The sequence below is a fragment of the Perca flavescens genome, chromosome 1, assembly GCF_004354835.1.
Source record: "Perca flavescens isolate YP-PL-M2 chromosome 1, PFLA_1.0, whole genome shotgun sequence".
Lineage (NCBI taxonomy): Eukaryota > Metazoa > Chordata > Actinopteri > Perciformes > Percidae > Perca > Perca flavescens.
This window is the reverse complement of record NC_041331.1, coordinates 39,054,871-39,072,427: the sequence shown is the minus strand read 5'-3', so window position 1 is coordinate 39,072,427 and position 17,557 is coordinate 39,054,871. Positions and strand designations below refer to the sequence as shown.

The following is a 17,557-nucleotide window of genomic DNA, read 5'->3' as shown; positions in this document are numbered from 1 at the left end:
AATCTGTACAGCATTAGACACCCTCTGTCCTTAAACCCTTGATTTGAATCAGGAAAAACTCCCCCAAAAAAGGAAGATACCTCAGGAAGAGCAACTGAGGAGGGATCCCTCTCCTCCCTGAATGACCAGACATGCAATAAATGTCTTCATTGTAAAGCCACTGTGAAGTGTCAGTGAAACCAGGTCTACTTTATTGAGGCCATTCTGGTAAGTCTGTTTCATCACAACCAACCAGTAGGACACCATTGAGCCAGGCAGGCACCAAAACCAGTAAAAGATACACACATTGTTCTTTCCTGCATTGTGCAATAAAATGGTAAATACTGCTTATTGTTAAGCATGTCTCAAGGTACGAAAAACATCAGGTTTGAATTAATAACTGATTGTTACCATTCAGACCCTGTGCAGGTATGTGGCTCAGTTACCAAACAGCTGTTAACGATTGCTTCCTCCTCAGATACTGTAAGAACAGTTAGAGTCCGCTGTTCTGTAAAACATTGATGGTGGTTGTAAGCATCCTCTGAACACTGTGTTCTGTTTGTTTCATTTCCACATAGCAGAGTATGAATATAACAGCACTCGTGACTTCCTACAATTTGTCCTCTTGTAACACTAAATCTAAGGGTAAGGGGTTGACGCTAATCCTTAGGGTTAAGACAACCTTTACTTCAGATTTTGGAAAATGTGTCATCCATTTAAGAGCCATGCCATTTTGTTGATCCCTCATTTAGTTAAAGGTTATTTTATATAGACCTTAGTTGTCCCCTAATACTGTATCTGAAGTCTCTTTTATATAGACCTTAGTGGTCCCCTAATACTGTATCTGAAGTCTCTTTTATATAGACCTTAGTGGTCCTCTAATACTGTATCTGAAGTCTCTTTTATATAGACCTTAGTGGTCCCCTAATACTGTTTCTGAAGTCTCTTTCCCATACTTCAGCCTTGGTGCAGAATTACAGCCACTAGAGCCGGTCCCACAAAGCAGAGAAAGGGGAGGTAACCTTGCTCCTTATGACCTCATAAGGAGAAGATTCCAGATTGCCAGATAGCCACTAGGGGACCATAGTCAGGCTAGGGGAACTCATATTAATGTGAGGTATATTAACATCCTACTTTATTCTGATCATTCTATAACTTGTATTTAGGCCATATCTGAACTATGTATATGTAGCTAGAAGTGATGAACTTTAGCCTACTTTCAGAAGACACCTCTCTGGAAAACATCTGTCATGCTTATCAGTGGGGCCTCGAGATAAGGCCAGTTGGCTTTTAGCCATTGGTCAAAGTATTGTTCCTCCCCATCTATGTTACATATGTTATAGAATATATACCATGTTTGAACAAAGAAAGCCGGAGTGACCATCAGAGAATTGGGATAACAGTGCCTCTCCGAGCTCTGCAGGGCTTGTACATGATGCTGATTTCTTGGATGTGAATAAACCTTTATAATCAAGAAACAGTGTCGGCGGATTCCTCTCCACATAGCATTACACCATCGCTACCAACGACACCACAAATGTTAAAAAACCTCATAAGGGGACATTTTCATGCCATGGAACCCATAAGTTACGCTTGTAACCCTAACCCTTTACAAGGGTACGATGACAAATTCTAGACACTTCTAGACCATTCCTCCCAAAACGCTCTGGTGAGCACAGAAAATAGTTTCAGATTAAAAATAAATTCTTGACACTTAAAAAAGTAGTTGATAAAACAATGGCACATTTATTGATTTATTGATTTATGATAGAGATGATATCAAGCTGATCTGGGCATATTTTAATGGATCTATATCGGCTAAAATGAAACCGCACCAAATGCCAATCCTTTCGTTACTGCTATTTTTCTTCTTACCAGCAAAGAGCAGCGTTCAAAACGTTTGGGGTTGCAGCTTCTCATTTGTAGCCGGGCTATCTCAGCTGTCACCAATTACGTTAAATGAATGAATAACTTGAGACAGACCAAAATCTTTTGTCTGGTTTGTGCGCTCTCTGCGAGCCAGATTTACTTGAGAAATCACTCTGTAACGCCACTGTACTGAGTGTTTTTCTGCAGGTACCCAGTATTAAAAGACTCTGCTCAGGATCAGCGCCAAAACAAACTTGATAGCAACATCCCTATTCTATTATACAATCTTAGACGAAGTACGATTCAAAAGCTCCAGAACAGCGCTAAAAGGCCTTGTGGTGATATTGTTTTTGTCTACAGAGAAAATAGTTAATGTGTCCGTAAAGCCAAGAAAGATGTTTCTAGGAGCTGGCCTGATGCCAAAATGAGGAGTAAAATCGAACAAAGTTAATATACGCTATGTAATTTGACTTCAGTATTATATAAATATTGATTCATGCAGTTGCAAAGTTTAGGCCTACCCTGTACACTGCTGTACACTTTAAGGTCCTACCTGCTTCTTTACTTGATTTTGGTTTTAACGTGAGCTGTTTTGTATCACGGTTTGTATTGTTGTTTGTTATGTACTTTTTATTTATGTAGCCTAATGTTGTCAATCTATGTATGGAGGCAGATTTAAACCATTTGCCTTGGCTGTAAAGCAATTTGGGTCAACTTACATATAAATAAAGATGGCTTGACTTGACTTACACTTTAAGTGTAAATGAAATTATGAAAATAGAAAAAAATGATTCAAAACCTGTTCAGGCCAGTCTAGATGTTTTCACGCTGTCCTTGTGTTCAGGTGCTGGCGACAGACAGAAACCCGGGCATCGAGTATGAGTACTGGCTGCCACCAGGCCAGTACGCCCTCCACCATGGGGGGAGGAGTCCACTGCGTCAAGCTCACCACACTGCCAACTACCTCCCCTGGGATCAACCCTCCACCACAACCGCTACCACCACAACCACCACCACCACCCGGCCTCCTCCTGTCACCACCCAACCCCCCTGGTGTAAGTCCGGCCTCCAGCTTCATTATACCACCCTTAGTCTATATCCAAGACCTTCCACTTTTGGGATTGCCCCGTTGCCTCCGGAAATTCCGCAATATGTCCTTTTTTTTCGTTCGTACCTTAACCTTTCTTTGTGTCTGCATTTTAAATTCCGGTAGATTCATGATGACTATGGTTAACTGCTCCTCAGATCTCTGCTGGGTCAATCCAGACAGCTAGCTAGACTATCTGTCCAATCCGAGTTTTCTGTTGCACGACTAAAACAACTTTTGATGTTCCACCAAAACAAGTTCCTTCCCGAAGCTATTTGCCAGCGGCACTGGGGCTCCGTGCAGCACTTAGCGCCGCCCATGACGATTGTGATTGGTTTAAAGAAATGCCAATAAACCAGAGCATGTTTTTCATGGGTTGTATTTGTTTGGCCGTTGAGTTTGGATATCAACAATCTTTGCGCAGCATTGCTTACTGCACCTTTTTAATTCTCCAAAATCTCAGTTAATACATTATCTACTCCTCCTCATTGTCAGTCAAAACTCCATTTGAAGGGAAGAACTCTAAGAACTAGCAGACATTAGTGTTCATTAATTTCAATGAGGCCACTGTTTTGGCACCGCCAGGCTTTCGCAGAAACAAATGCAGATGATAAATGGCAACTTTTTACCTGCCAATCATTGCAATGGAGAATAAAATGATTGTTGTTGTGATAATTTACCAGAGTTGTAAATCCTGTCCGTTGTGCAGTGTTTTGGTGTTTGATAAGCCTTCAAACTCATGGATCTGTTATTCAAACTGGACATCCTGGATAGTATTTACATCAACCCTTAAGTACCTGAAGCAGCATAGCCCTACCGACACAGCCCCTTGTGTTTTTTCACACAGTTCTGTTTTTAGTTTGAACGCCCGGTAAATGCACTTAGCCCCTGAAGCTAATGAAGCCAATATTTAAAAACTTCAAAAGCAGAAACATGTCCATTAAAGTAAAATTCCAGTTTCATACAACCTGGAGGTTATTTTTGTAGTGCTGTTCATCATTTTTATCAGTAAGAATAACATTTCACTCAATTTTCAACTTTGAACCACTGTACTGTGTGTGTTCAATATCAGTTTTACCTCGTATTGTTTACAATCTGTCTGATTGTCTGAACACTTGTCCCATCAGACTTTAAGGTTGTTGTAGCGATGTCGGTGTGTTCCCACAACTTATTAATTCATTACAGTGTTATCATAATCGATAGGAATGATGGCCCATAATGTCTATCAGCTCATGTAGCTTATTTCAAGTGAACGATTGCACCTGTGGTTGACAAATCTTGCACCTTAACACGTTATGCTCAAGGTGTTCCTCACTGACTTTTGTCTACAACATGCCAGCATGACCGTGGAAAATATTAGGAGGTAATGAGGGAAAAACTAAACCTTTGGAGCCTTGAGAAGCTGCACCTTTGGAGTAATCTGATTATATATCTGATTTTTGGAGCTAATCAGATATGCCTGTCATTATCAGTAGTTTTGGGATCAGGCTGACCTTACCTGAGTAATCTATGTGTTTGGCGTTCCTACAACCTTCAATGGAGTTTCAGCTGACATGGGTTTGGTAGATGATGACTGAACTTTAATTTTAGGGTGAACTACTCCTGTAAGAGAGAAGTATTAAGATAAGCTGTGTATGAGTGCGTTTTATTGCCTGTACATGAGTAGTAGCCTAGGAAAACCCTGACGAACTTCCTGCAAATTTGAGATTTGCTCTGCAAGTCAGTCTAGCCAAGAGCCCATTCAAGCCCATTTCCAATTTTTCCAAATCGAGGCACAAATCACAACCATTCAGGCGGGCTTTACACAATGACGATAGCGCAGCGAATGACGGCCAACGAAGCGCAGCAACCCGTTGATGCTGCTGTCGCTGCTACGTCACCCGGATCCTTGGTCTGATTGGTTGAAGGACTATCCAATTGCACCCAGAGGCATTTGAGCGGTTACAACTGAGAAGGGTCTGGTGTCAACCAGGCTACATGAGTAGAGTTTTATCCCAAGTCTGCAGCAGCAGCAGCACTGTGATATTTGGAGGTTTTAGAATTCAGTCAGGATTTTTTCCTCAGCATTGTGTTTCAAATACTCCGGTCATCTCGGTCATATTGAAATCCCTGCACACCCTCCCAGGTGTTTCTGTCATTACTAACAAGAATGAGCTAACAGGTGCAACAAACTAACAGGAGAACGAGGGAAATGTCAATCAATCACTTGTCTTTACACGCCCGCAAAGTCCTGAGAGGAGATCCAATCTGGCGCAAAAAGTGTGTTGGTCGATGGGTTAAAAGGGACCCATCTTCAGGTCACGTTTGATTTGAAAGTGTTTATCTGCGGGCTGAACTGCTGAAGCTGAGGAACGCAGCTGGTTTATCTCTCGTGATAAGCCTGAAGTACACATGTGCTGAATGTCTCCCTAAATACTCACTTTCACATGGAAATCTGCAGGCAGCCTGAGGACTTGTACATTCTGTCAGAATCTATCCAATACTGTTATAAATCTAAGTAGCCTCTCTGCAGATACTTTCCAGCCGATGGATTCGTGCCAAACACAATCTGACTCTTGTTGCCAAAAATAGTTACAGTAGTTGATTATTTGGTAACAAGGTGAACTTTCCAGTTGCTGAGTCTGGTCGTGATTTTTTTATGTTGGGTAGGATATAATGAGGTTAGAATGATCTGAAAGACAAGGAACTGTAATAATAAATCCATGCAAATCTATTTGTGATTAACTCACCAGCACAATATGAGAGACGTCTGTTTTTTTTTTATTACTATCAGAACAAGATATCCAAACAAAGAACTTCCTGTTTTCTCCAATCTGTTGTGCAACATATTGAGATTAGGTGCGCCTGCAATTTTTTAACATTTATTTTTGACAGAAGGTGGTCCAAGTTTCTCATTAGTACTTTGTCGAGCATGGCCACTAACTGAAACCAGGAGCTTTTTAAACTGCAGATCTTCCAGCTCGCTGGTGATTTGCAGAACTAAAATGAACACAAGCAAACAGGGTCAAAATAACTGCTACATTTACATTTTAAGCCAGAACACCACATGAAATATGTTCTTAACATCCCAAAAAAAAATCCTCTACTTCTTTTCTGGTATAATTGTTTTTTTGTGTCAACATGCATCATTAATTTTTGTGGAAAGCTCTTTTAAAATGTGGCAAATATATTATTCTAACCAGTTTTAAGTGTCTGTCGTGTTCACGTGAGTTAAGTCCCACAATTACAGGTTTAGAGATCATCCCTATTTATCCTAAATTTGCTTGATTTTATACTTTTTGTGTCCCACAAATGGAGCAGCTGCTGACAGATTGAAAGAAATGTGAACAAATTGTGGATAATGGTGCGACAGCTTTAAAAACATGACGTGTGTCAGTGCACATGTTGCAGTAGAACTGTCAGTGTATTTCATAATACATGGTTAATTTCAGAAATGTTCAAATCCAAAATAAAAAGAGCTTTTAAATAATTTCATTAATAATAAACTAATTTCATTACAGTTCACTTTGAAAACATGGCTTATTCTAAATTGTTTCCAAACATGGCTGACAACACTGTGTGATTTGTGTGTGTGATTTGTGTCTACTAGATTTAAGGCCTGTGAAGCTGCCCCACCAATCTCCCCAGCACAACCGCCGCCAGCCCACCGCGCCCCGCCTGGAGCGGCGGGAGGAGAACCACAGAAACCTCCTGCCTCAGCCTTCACCTGGAAGTATGTTCGACATTTTCTCCAACCAACCCTCCCTCACAACAAGCTAAGCCGAGCCAATAATCCTTCAAGGGATGCTCAGATATTTTGGAAAAATACCTTTGGATATTAACCTTTTTATATGACGCGAGGAAGCATGCATATTCCTCAACATGTCAAAAGTATTGTTTAAGGCATTGGTTGTCAAACTTTTTTCAAAACTGTACGCGTACCTCCTTTTAAGAAACACTGGTTTAAGGTATGTTTTGTGCTATCGTGACTATTTTTGTGAGCTTGTTTCTGCTCGGTTTATCGTGCAGGGCATTGTGGGAAATGTCGGCGAGTTAAAGGGCGAAGGGAACGCCACAGACAGTATTGCCAGAAGGACTTTGGTGAGTAGAAACTTTGTAGCGTTGCTGCTTTCTAAATAAGTTGTGCTAGAATGCTCACGTCAACATATACATTCAAATATCATAAACATTTTTTTTTTTGTTTCCTGTCAGTTTTCCGGGCCCGAGTCCTCGGGAAGCTGTACAGAGGCGAGGAGACGCGTTATGACGTCCAGATCATCCACACATACCGGAACGGCTTCCGCCTGGAGCACCGCGAGTTCTTGTGGGTCCCTAATGTGTGTGACTGCCCCCACCTGGAGGAGGGAAGACAGTATATACTGATGGTGCGCCGTCACATCAACTATGAGCACACGCTGAACCGCATCCTGCTGGAGGAGGAGAGCTACGCGGTGCCGTACAGACCCAGAGAGGACGAGCTGCTGCGACCTCTCGAAAGACTCTGCAGCAACCGAGGACCCAGACAGCCGGCAGAACGGACGGGACGAGTGTAGAGGCAAACGTTGGCTGAATCTCACTCCCCTTAAATTGCTCCTCCCCTTGCTTGAGGAAGCATGGGAGAGATGCGAGGAGAGAGGAAACGAGGAGAGAGGAAACGAGGAAATCGTGCGAGGAGAGGGATGAGACGTCCCTTTCTCTGAAGAAAGGGCTGCACGATATGCAGAAAAATATGCGATACTGTTGTAGAATATCGCGGTAACGATATTACTTGCGATAAATGAACAGATATCAAAGGGTACTCAGTTCTGCAGTTCTGCTGCTTTCAGTATTCTTCGAAAATGCAACCAATGGCTTGTTGAATTTAAAACAAAAAAAAGGAAATTATTGCTAACATTCTTTTATTGACCAAATTGAACATTGAATTGAATATAAAAGGTTTCATTTTAAAGTGCAGTTTTCTGCTGATACTTTCTTTCAACCAACACAAAAAATCTCTGCGTGTCTTTCGCGATATCTCGCACCCTTTCGCAATACGTATGTTTCGCCAGTTGATATCGCGATGACGATAATTAAAAACGATATACTGTATTGTGCAGCCCTAGTTCGAAGCATCACATGAATTCGTCAGCTGTGCGGGCGGAGTTAGCAACAGCTTTCAGCTGCACAGCTTCCGAGAAGGCTGCTCTCTGCATCCTCGCTCATATATCCTCAGAGATCCTTTCTCTGTCCTCGATCCTCGGGGCAGGAACAAGAGCTTTAACAAAGGAGGGCCAGACCGACCTAAGGTTCAACAGAGGAGCAAGGAGCAAAGAGAAGTGAGATTCAGCGTGTGTGTGTGTGTGTGTGTGTGTGTGTGTGTGTGTGTGTGTGTGTGTGTGTGTGTGTGTGTGTGTGTGTGTGTGTGTGTGTGCGCGCACGCCTCAGAGAATGAAGCTCACACTGAAGCTTTATTCACTTCCTGCGTTTCAATTTTTTTTGTTTGACCTTCAAAACACCATCAGACTCCTGTGATCCATATGATGGCCTGATGAATTCCAGAGTGGCGTCACTGGAGAGAAATGACAGTTGGATCGTCCACGGACAGTTTCAGCCTAATTTGAAACCCGCCACATTAAGAAGCCAAAAAGACTCCACCTTTATTTAAAAGCCTGACCAGCTTACTGTAACATGTAGAGCACTTTAGGTGGATGCCTGTGCCCACCTTTAAACACATACCAAAGAGAAGAACATTGACTGAAATGGCCTTTTTCTTGATTGCTGTTTTTTTCCACAGCTATCATTTCATCTTTTCTTTTTATAATTGTGTGTGTGTGTGTGTGTGTGTGTGTGTGTGTGTGTGTGTGTGTGTGTGTGTGTGTGTGTGTGTGTGTGTGTGTGTGTGTGTAAACTTAAAGGGAAAATCCACCTCAAAACATGACGACAAAGAGCAACTTAAATTCAATTACATATCCAGCAGCTTAGTAGAGTTGTGATAGCAGTAGTCTATATATCGACGACGTTCCACTTCCGGGATTGTTCAGGTGCCGCCGGATATTCCTTCCTCTTCCTTTGTGTTGACATTTTAAACTCCGGTGGATTTGTGAGGACTATGGTTAACTGCTCCTCAAATCTCTGCAGGGTAAATCCAGACAGCTAGCTAGACTAGAGTTTTTTTGTTGCATGACTAAAACAACTTTTGAACGAACACATGTTCCTTCCCTGAGACTATTTTTCTGTCATTGTGCCCGGCGTTTAGCATCGCCCAAGACGATTGTGATTAGTTTAAAGAAATGCCAATAAACCAGAGCACGTTTTTTTCTCCTATCCAGTAATGCTGTGTGGACTAGTCAGACCCTCTTTCGCGGCGCTGTGGAGGAAGGTCTGGCAATGCGAGACTATGATAGCAGCAAATGTTTCAGCGATCTAAAAAAATAAAACAGTTAGTGTTGGGCATCAGTCCCTCAGAGTTAAGGAGCAAAGCCGTCTTTGTAGAGCTGCCATAATATTAGTCTCACATAGCCAGACCACCGGCGCTGGAGTACGGTCTGGCTTGTCATTCTGGTATAGGAGGAAAAAAAAACACTGGGTTGTTTGCATTTCTTTAAACCAATCGCAATCCTCTTGGGCGGTGCTAAGGCCTGGATGCAACGGTACCTTTGTATGCGCCAGATTTCAGGCTTTATCCTAGCACTGTACATCCCGTAAACCTATCCCAGCACTGTACATCCCGTAAACATATCCCAGCACTGTACATCCCGTAAACAAGGCTACCGTAATATAAACGTATCATTAAATGACGCCTTAGACGCCAGTGTTGAATATGATGAGGAACATTGAGGATATCATTTAAAGAAAACGTTAAAAGGGGAATTTTCAGCAAGGAAAAGTGAGTCTATTTCCACATCAGAACTCTGCTCCACCACAGTCTAGGGAAATAGACCGGAGTGTAATAACTTTAAATTTTAAATTAGATTCTAACTCTGGTATCACATTTATCTTTCTTTTAAACAGCTAACTGCAGCTATGTTCACAGTGCATGTTGCAGTATTGAAATTTGGATGTAGAGGTGGATTTTTTTTTCTTTTAGTTTTAACTCAACATATAGTAACAACATATTGCTTCACAATATATTTATGTATAAAGAAAATAAGCTTAAACCATAACACATTAACTTGTGTGTCACTTGTTTAACGTCTTTCATAGTCTCAGTGTTATAGTGTGTTAAATCTGGTCTGCTTTGTGATACTTTACGTGAAAGAGATTATGAAATATACAGTATTTTATTACGTGGCACTGATTAGCTACAAATATACTAAAGTATAATTTGACTATAATTGTTTTGAGAAAACTTGCAGTCTGTTGAATAGTCAGTTAACTTCTGTGCCTTGTGTTATGCATTTGATATATAATATTTCTTCTGAAACCTCAGCTACATGTGCCAAAATATTGTCTTTGTACATTTTGTCCATAAAGTGAATGATGACCCACTCTTCTTAATATCAACTTATTGTAGACGTTCACAAAAAACAACCGTTGTGATTGAATTTTGAATTAAAGGTTAAGTACTGTTTTTTTCAACCCCATTTCCCCATGTATGTATGTCTAATAGACTGATGTGAACAAAAATCTTTGAATTTGGTCCAGAATTGAGCAAGATCGCAATGACGGACCGGCGCGAACCGAGCTACAATGTAACCTAATGGGGCAATTGTGAAGCCTTGCTTGTGTCCAATAAAAGTGATATTTTTTTTGTGTGCTACTGACAGGCTCAGATTGTTACTAAAAGTGTCTGACAACAATCATCGATCTCAGGACGTGAATTTTTGTCCGAAGACAGCTGTTTGGAGAGTGAAACGCGAGACGAGAAAAAGGCGTTCAGTAGATTTGAAATGTAACCGCTGAATATTTAAATGATTTTGATGAAAAAAAATAACTTTTATTGGACATAAAGCAAGGCTCCACAATTGCCCCATTAGGTTACATTGTAGCTCGGAATTGTGTCAATTATGTCTCATTCGAACTACAGATCCCTACCCGATCTGGCAAACTTGCATAGTGCGGTTATAGCCGATAGAGAGCCGCAAAGCGAATGCAGAAGTGCCGTTCACCCTGTTACGCATTGATGAACCACTGAAACGATTTTGGAAACATTATTTTAACGTACAAAAGAATCGTCGGCGTTGCTTTAAGGCTGATTAAAACATTTTAAAAGTGATTTCTGTTATTTGAGTTCAAAGCTGATAAAAACATTTTAAAGTGATTTTTGTTATTTGAGTTCAACAAACCAGACATGAGATCAACAGTGTTTGTAAGAAAACAATATATTTACAAAAATACTTCACATCTACAACAGAAAAAAAAAAAAAAACAATTGTGGTGATCCTTTTTCTAAGTCTGATCTAAATGGATTTCTCTTGCGTGTCGAGTTTTTATGATTTAACAGGTGAAAAAAAAAACGTTTTGCCAGAATAATCTTAAATTCTTAAAAAAAAAAACTGTGAAAAAAAAATTTGTATTTCAAAAATTTGGTTAGAGTAGATGGATTATATTATTAATTATCACTTACCTGGATGTAAACATGAATGCTTTTAGTCCAGTTTAGAACATCACCAATAGTGGTGCACTTCAGCCTCTTGTGACCAGGATGAGTAGTACAACAACAAACTTTTTTTTTTTTTATTTAAAACAATCCCTCCAAAACATTATTTTTTCACCTGTTCTTAAGTCATAAACACATGAGAAAAAAACCTATTTAGATCTGACTTAAAAAAGAAAGGATTACCAGAATATTTTTTTCTCACTTGCCTCTCAGGGCTTCCGTAGAATACATACTTTAAACTACAGATAATATAACTATACATATTTATGTTATTGACTGAGCCAGATTTCTGCTCATTAACTGTAAAGAAGTAATCGCAGACGCTCAGCTCAGCGCCCCTTCAGTGGTGAAACCAGTTCCAGGTTTCCACATACCAACATCAACATAAACATATGGGGGAATAGGGGGCTATTTTAGATTCACAGCACGGTTCATCTCAGCTGACATGACTACTTCATCTGAAGGCATGAGACAGAACGCTTCTATCCCTTCTGGAAGTGACTTTTAGTATCGTTTTGTTTTTTGAGCACTCTTGGTTTAAATTTTTTAAAGTTTTTTTAAATAGACTAACACATGCAAAGCAAAATGTAAACAAGAATTAAGTGAACGATGAACTATGAAGCAACATAATGCGAGCATGCAACGCGTTCCTCATTGTAAGTCAAATGCAAAGTGTTTTGCCCCAATTTAACAAGCCTCTTGTGTTGAACTTTAAAGAACATCATACATTTCTGTTTAGCTGCCTTTCAGTCACTCTGTCAGACACATTTAAAGAACAATCTTGTGAAAAGATGGAGGGAAAATACTGAAATAGAGAAACTGTTATCCCCGTGACCCTGGTCTCTGCAAGTTTTATTTCAACACATGAACAAATCTTTGTTTTTGGCGTTGAACTGAAGCTGCCTTAACGACAAGTGTAGGAGTTAACGTTTATAATTGAATGATAGGATGCAACTCTCAGCACTAAAATAAATGAAGTGAATGCTATTATTCTGTGACACTACAGTGTGACTGTTCTATTCATTGTCTTTCCAGCAGCTGATTTCAAATTGTGGGAATTTGCAGCAGTGATACCTCAACTCTAACCTGATGGTTTGTTACACAGAACCATCGGAGAAGCCGTCATTGGAAACTGAAAAGGGCAAGCACTTTCTAAAAATACCTGGCAGGCGATTTGATGATTTGATGAACCATCTGTCTATCCATTGCTGTTTTGAACGAACCGCCGCGACCGTAGCTGCCGGTAATAATCTTTTTCCTAGTATGGCGAAGACATGGCGAAGGCATGGGGAAGGCATAACTGGCCTTACTGTCCCTCTGATTGGCTAGTACTTGCTGCCTGCTCTGGTAGGGTTGGTTACGTTTAGGCATGAGGAGTTAGATTGGTTAGGGTTAGGGTAAGAATGTCAGAGGCTAGGCTTAGGGTTAGGGTTAGGGGGTTAGAGTAAGACAGAGTAGGCCGGGACATGCCTTCGCCATCCTGGGGGGAATCCGGACGCTGATTGGTTCGGTAAGCTGGTAGCTCAGACACAATACCCTAGTTGAAGCCTGACGAGATGGATTTTTGTCTGATATCTGATCCTGTGATTCTAGCGTAATCTCGTGAGAATCCAGCTGACATGGGCAAGGTAACCTGAATTCTAGGGATGGGGGAAAAAAATCGATTCTTAGATGCATTGCAACTTTTCCTTAAAAGATTATGTTTCGACGCAGGCAAGTCAGTAATTGGAAATGTTATACACAATTGCCCACATTGTGATCACCTGTAACAATTTTGCCCGGGCTGTATGTTTCTTATGGCTAAACCACATAGATGGTGAACCATAGCAGACATAAAACTTGTGTGTCATGTTTACATTCTAAGCTAGGCTACATCTTGGGTTTTGGTGACATGGCTGAGTGTAAGCAACCGCAGATAGATACAATCCGACCGTTTCTTTCTTCTTTCAAAATTGCGTTGTAGCCCTCAGAATCGAATCATGAGTTGCCTAGAGAATCCCACCCCTACTAAATGCATTGTAACACTGAATTGAAAAGTCCTTAAAATAAATGTCCAAGCAATAGTTTGACGTTTTAGGATACAAACTTATTCAATTTTTTTTATGAGAGTTAGCTGAGAAGATCGACACAACTTTCATGTCTGTGCATTATCTGGGGGGTATAGCTAGGAATTGATTAGCTTTAGCTGGAAATGGGATCCACTGCTCAACAGCTCACTAATTAGCATGTTTTATCTTGTTTGTTTAATCTGTACACAAACATAAATATTAAATCAACAAGTTGTGGCTTTATGGGGAGTCATGTACTAAAAGTATTCCTCTCCATGCATTGCCTACAATGTTGATCTATTTTTTTAAAGCTTGTGCTGTAACTTGTGGGTAACTGAATTTGATTGAAGGTGAGTGGCTGATCGTTGAAATGTGTTTTATCACCCCGATATTACTGTGTGTGCCATGTAGCGTCATAGGTAACTTAATGAAAACTGAAATTCCAGATTGGAAGTTTAAATTTCCATGTGAGTTTTGATTATTAAGATTTATAAAAAAAAATTAAAAAAAGATGATGCAGGTATGAAAAACTTGAAAGGAAGAAAAGCCTAAAGTTCATCTTCCAACCAAACGCTACACGGAGACATTTGTTGTAGTGTTTGGTTGAATAGAAAACCGTCACTCATGACATATGGTTGAACACTATTAGCGTAAATGATCTGCCTAAATATTTCGTTCCTTTCTTTGATTATACTTGTAACGACTTTTTGCAACAAGCTGCTGAAATGTGTCATCTCTTGCATCCGAGGTTATGTTTGAACTTTGATGCAATTCAGCCCACAGCTCTCCCTTTCCAACTTTGAGAAAGATTTGTTCATGATCACAGATCGGAGGGCAAACAGGGCTTTCAATTTTAGGACAGATTCGTTTGTCTATTAGAAAGAAAGAAAAACCTAATTGGGATGTGCGCCTCTCTAGCAATATTACAGCAAATATCTAGAATACTCCTCTGTTACAATATTAAAAGTCTAAAAAGTTGAAAATGTTACTAAAATGAAAGTTCATAATGTATCCATGTTTACACCTACGTACTGTAACTCCCACATTACGCAGAGTGAGAGTTCATCTCTTCTGATCCCTTTGGCAATTCATACTTTAAGTGTGTTTCCAAACCACAGTCAAGTCTTCGCTAGTGGTTTAATTACATGGTGTGCAGCCGGTGACATCAGGGCTTTATCCAGTTCTTCTTATAGCAACAGTGCACTGGGCCCTCTGATTGGTCCTTCTCACAGCACTGTGAGTCTTTGCCCCCTGACCCCTGGCTCCAGGAGCGGCCTGACCCCGTTGTCCACATCGCGCCCTGTCTTACCGCTCGCAGAGCGTGTCAGATGATGACGGAAACGTGACGCGAGGATCCTGAGCGCCGTTTGATGCGTGAGCGGCGAGGTCTGGATTCCGGCTGACAGCTGCACAGAGGGCCCAGCAGCAGCCAGAGGTAGAGGATCACACAGGCCCAGCACGACGACATCTTCACCCAGAAGGTAGACCAGCTGCCGTGGGTGAAGGTGGTCTCCAACACTGCTGACTCGTAGCTGGAGGGGGACAACACAATTTTACTCCATGACACTTCAAGTGCTTAGGAACTCGTCAAAAAGTATTAGGATTAAGGGTTAGGGTTAGGGTTGAAAAGGTGAACATTATGTTTCATTTTTTCTTTCCTTTTTTGACCCTCCTTGATTTAAAGAAAAACTGCAACAGCCTTACCACAATAATAAGACATAATAAGTAATATAACAGTTTTTTCAAACATAAATGACTTGGCACAATTCATTTTACCTAAATAACTAAAGTCCACTAAGTAAATTTAATACATTTTTCATTCTCCAATTCAAAACTTAATATGTTAAAGGAGGGGTCTTCAGCGTTTTTTAGGCCAAGGACCCCTAACCTAAGAGAGACGAGCAGGGACCCCCTACTACATATATTATATAAAGTGGAGTTGCATAATATACTGGGCTTACAATAACGCGTAGGGTGGCCTAAAGCCTATACATACCTTTTCATGGCGCCCTACTATACTAAGCTATTAAAATAATAATTATTTACATATTCATATGTCATCATGTTTTAACATAACAAACATGTGGAAGGCACAGAGAATCCAGAAGCTTACCTATATCTGTGGATGGCTACCATAGGTGCTACCTCACCTATAGGCCAGTAAGCCTATCATCAATGTTGATGAGGTTGTTGTTTTTTACAAATAGGCCGATTAATCTTTGCTAATAATATGTTGGATTCATGTTAATGTATATTTTCCTAAATATTTGAATTTTTGGAGGAAAAATAACAATAATTTGGTGGCCCCTTCAGTGACTCTGAGGACCCCCCTAGGGGTCCCCCTTGTTGAAGATCTCTGTGTTAAAGGACCTATACTTCACCAAATACACACACAATAGAAGTGGAATTAGCAAATACCAAATCAAGGCGAACTTAACGAAATGATGTATCTCGTTTACCAAATATTCCATTTATTCTTTATTTTTGGACCCAAGAACCATCACTGTCACTTTATATGACACATTTGAGCCGGCCCCCCCTACGAAAAACGACCACATAAGTTGTAGCGGAAGGTAACGGACATCCGGCCGAAATGAGGGACATCTGGCGGAATTTCGGCGGCAACTGAACAATCCCGGAAATGAAACGTCGTTGATATAGACTATGTCAGAGGGAATAAACGACCTATATCATCGTATGGTTTGGAGGAGTTGTTGGCACATTCATAATTTTATGTAACTCTGTCTTCTGTTAAACTGCAGAATGAAGTAATTTAGACAAATGACGTTCACTCTCCCAAAAATGTTTTGATTACCCTCCCTTCAGCAAAAAAACCCCCCAAAAATACATAACCCTCCACCTTTTCTGATCCCCTTCTCCTACCTAATAATTTTCGTACAATCCCTTCTAAATCCCCACAAATCTGAGAGAGGACAAGGTCTGCGTCGTTAACTAACCTGAACCAGTTAGTGAGGGTCATCATGACGTACAGCGAGGCCAAGAAGAAGACAAAGTGGAAGAAGAAGTAGCTGTACGCCACTCTCTGCGTCTCGTTATGAATAACTTTCTGACAGCCTTTGTTCTCTTCGTCAATCACAAACTCCTCGTCAGCTGAAAAAGACACATTAATAAATGTCTGTCTGCCAACTTCAAACATAACTAAACGTATAAACCTACCGTTTTGTCTACAAATCTACTATATTGAATTTGTCAGCAACAATATTTAGACATACGGTATATCCACAATTATATATTCTGTTTAATTCAAAGAAACTGACATCTTTAGTTTCCTTTGCTCTTAAAAACCCTCTAATGGCCACTGGACATTGGTTCAAAGACACCACATTGATAAAAAGTTAATATTTTTTTCCAAAGGATGCAATTTTTGTAATGTGTCTTGAATCTATAAAACATCGACTCGGTCATTTAAGGTTTTCTTGTAAACAAACAAAAGTTAACTTTGCTTTCAGTGTTTCTTACCAAAAACACATTGTATATGGGGCCTAAGGAATATGTTAAAAGCAGTTTGTTCCTCCTAAAATAAGTTCACAACTGTTTTGTCCTCTCAGCTTAAATTTTGCTCAAGATTTTAATGTTCTAGGTCTAATTAGAAGGCCTTTATCGTCACTGCATAGGAATACAACATAATTAGTTGTGGCACTCAAGTGATGCGTTCCAACATAAATAAACATAAAAAACACAAGACAAAGGACTTCCAGTGGGATAAATGCAATAAATAAATAAATTTAAACAAAAGTATTGTGCCTAGTGGATGCCAAATGGCCGAATGGCCGAATTACTACAGTCAGTCACCTTTTAGACACTTTTAGAGAGTTACATCACAGTCAGTGGCTACATGTTTGTCCAGTCAGTGATATAAAACCTTTTGATTTCTGATCGTGACGTTTCTCCTGCTCTTGTTTGTTTGAATTGAACATTCTTTGCAAAAACAAGTAAGTTAAAGGTGCAGTAGGTAAGACTTATGAAACTAACTTTCTGTCATATTTGCTGAAACTG

The 17,557-nt window shown here is 40.2% G+C and overlaps 2 protein-coding genes across 2 annotated transcripts in view; one reads left to right on the top strand and one right to left on the bottom strand.

Moving 5' to 3' along the window:
* adamtsl5 (ADAMTS like 5) overlaps nt 1–7,785 on the top strand; it is a 44,455-nt gene extending 36,670 nt beyond the window's left edge. Inside the window, exons 10-13 of the mRNA XM_028579420.1 lie at nt 2,693–2,903; nt 6,525–6,647; nt 6,944–7,015; nt 7,127–7,785. Coding sequence (XP_028435221.1) covers nt 2,693–2,903; nt 6,525–6,647; nt 6,944–7,015; nt 7,127–7,467 — 747 coding nt within the window. The 3' untranslated portion in view covers nt 7,468–7,785. The remainder of the gene's footprint in view (nt 1–2,692; nt 2,904–6,524; nt 6,648–6,943; nt 7,016–7,126) is intronic.
* Nucleotides 7,786–11,567: 3,782 nt separating this feature from the next.
* The window catches only part of serinc4 (serine incorporator 4), a 28,414-nt gene continuing 22,424 nt past the window's right edge, over nt 11,568–17,557 (bottom strand). The window contains exons 10-11 of the mRNA XM_028577598.1: nt 16,498–16,651; nt 11,568–15,072 (exon numbers count right to left, since the gene is read on the bottom strand). Of these exons, the coding sequence (XP_028433399.1) occupies nt 14,865–15,072; nt 16,498–16,651 (362 nt within the window). The 3' untranslated portion in view covers nt 11,568–14,864. The remainder of the gene's footprint in view (nt 15,073–16,497; nt 16,652–17,557) is intronic.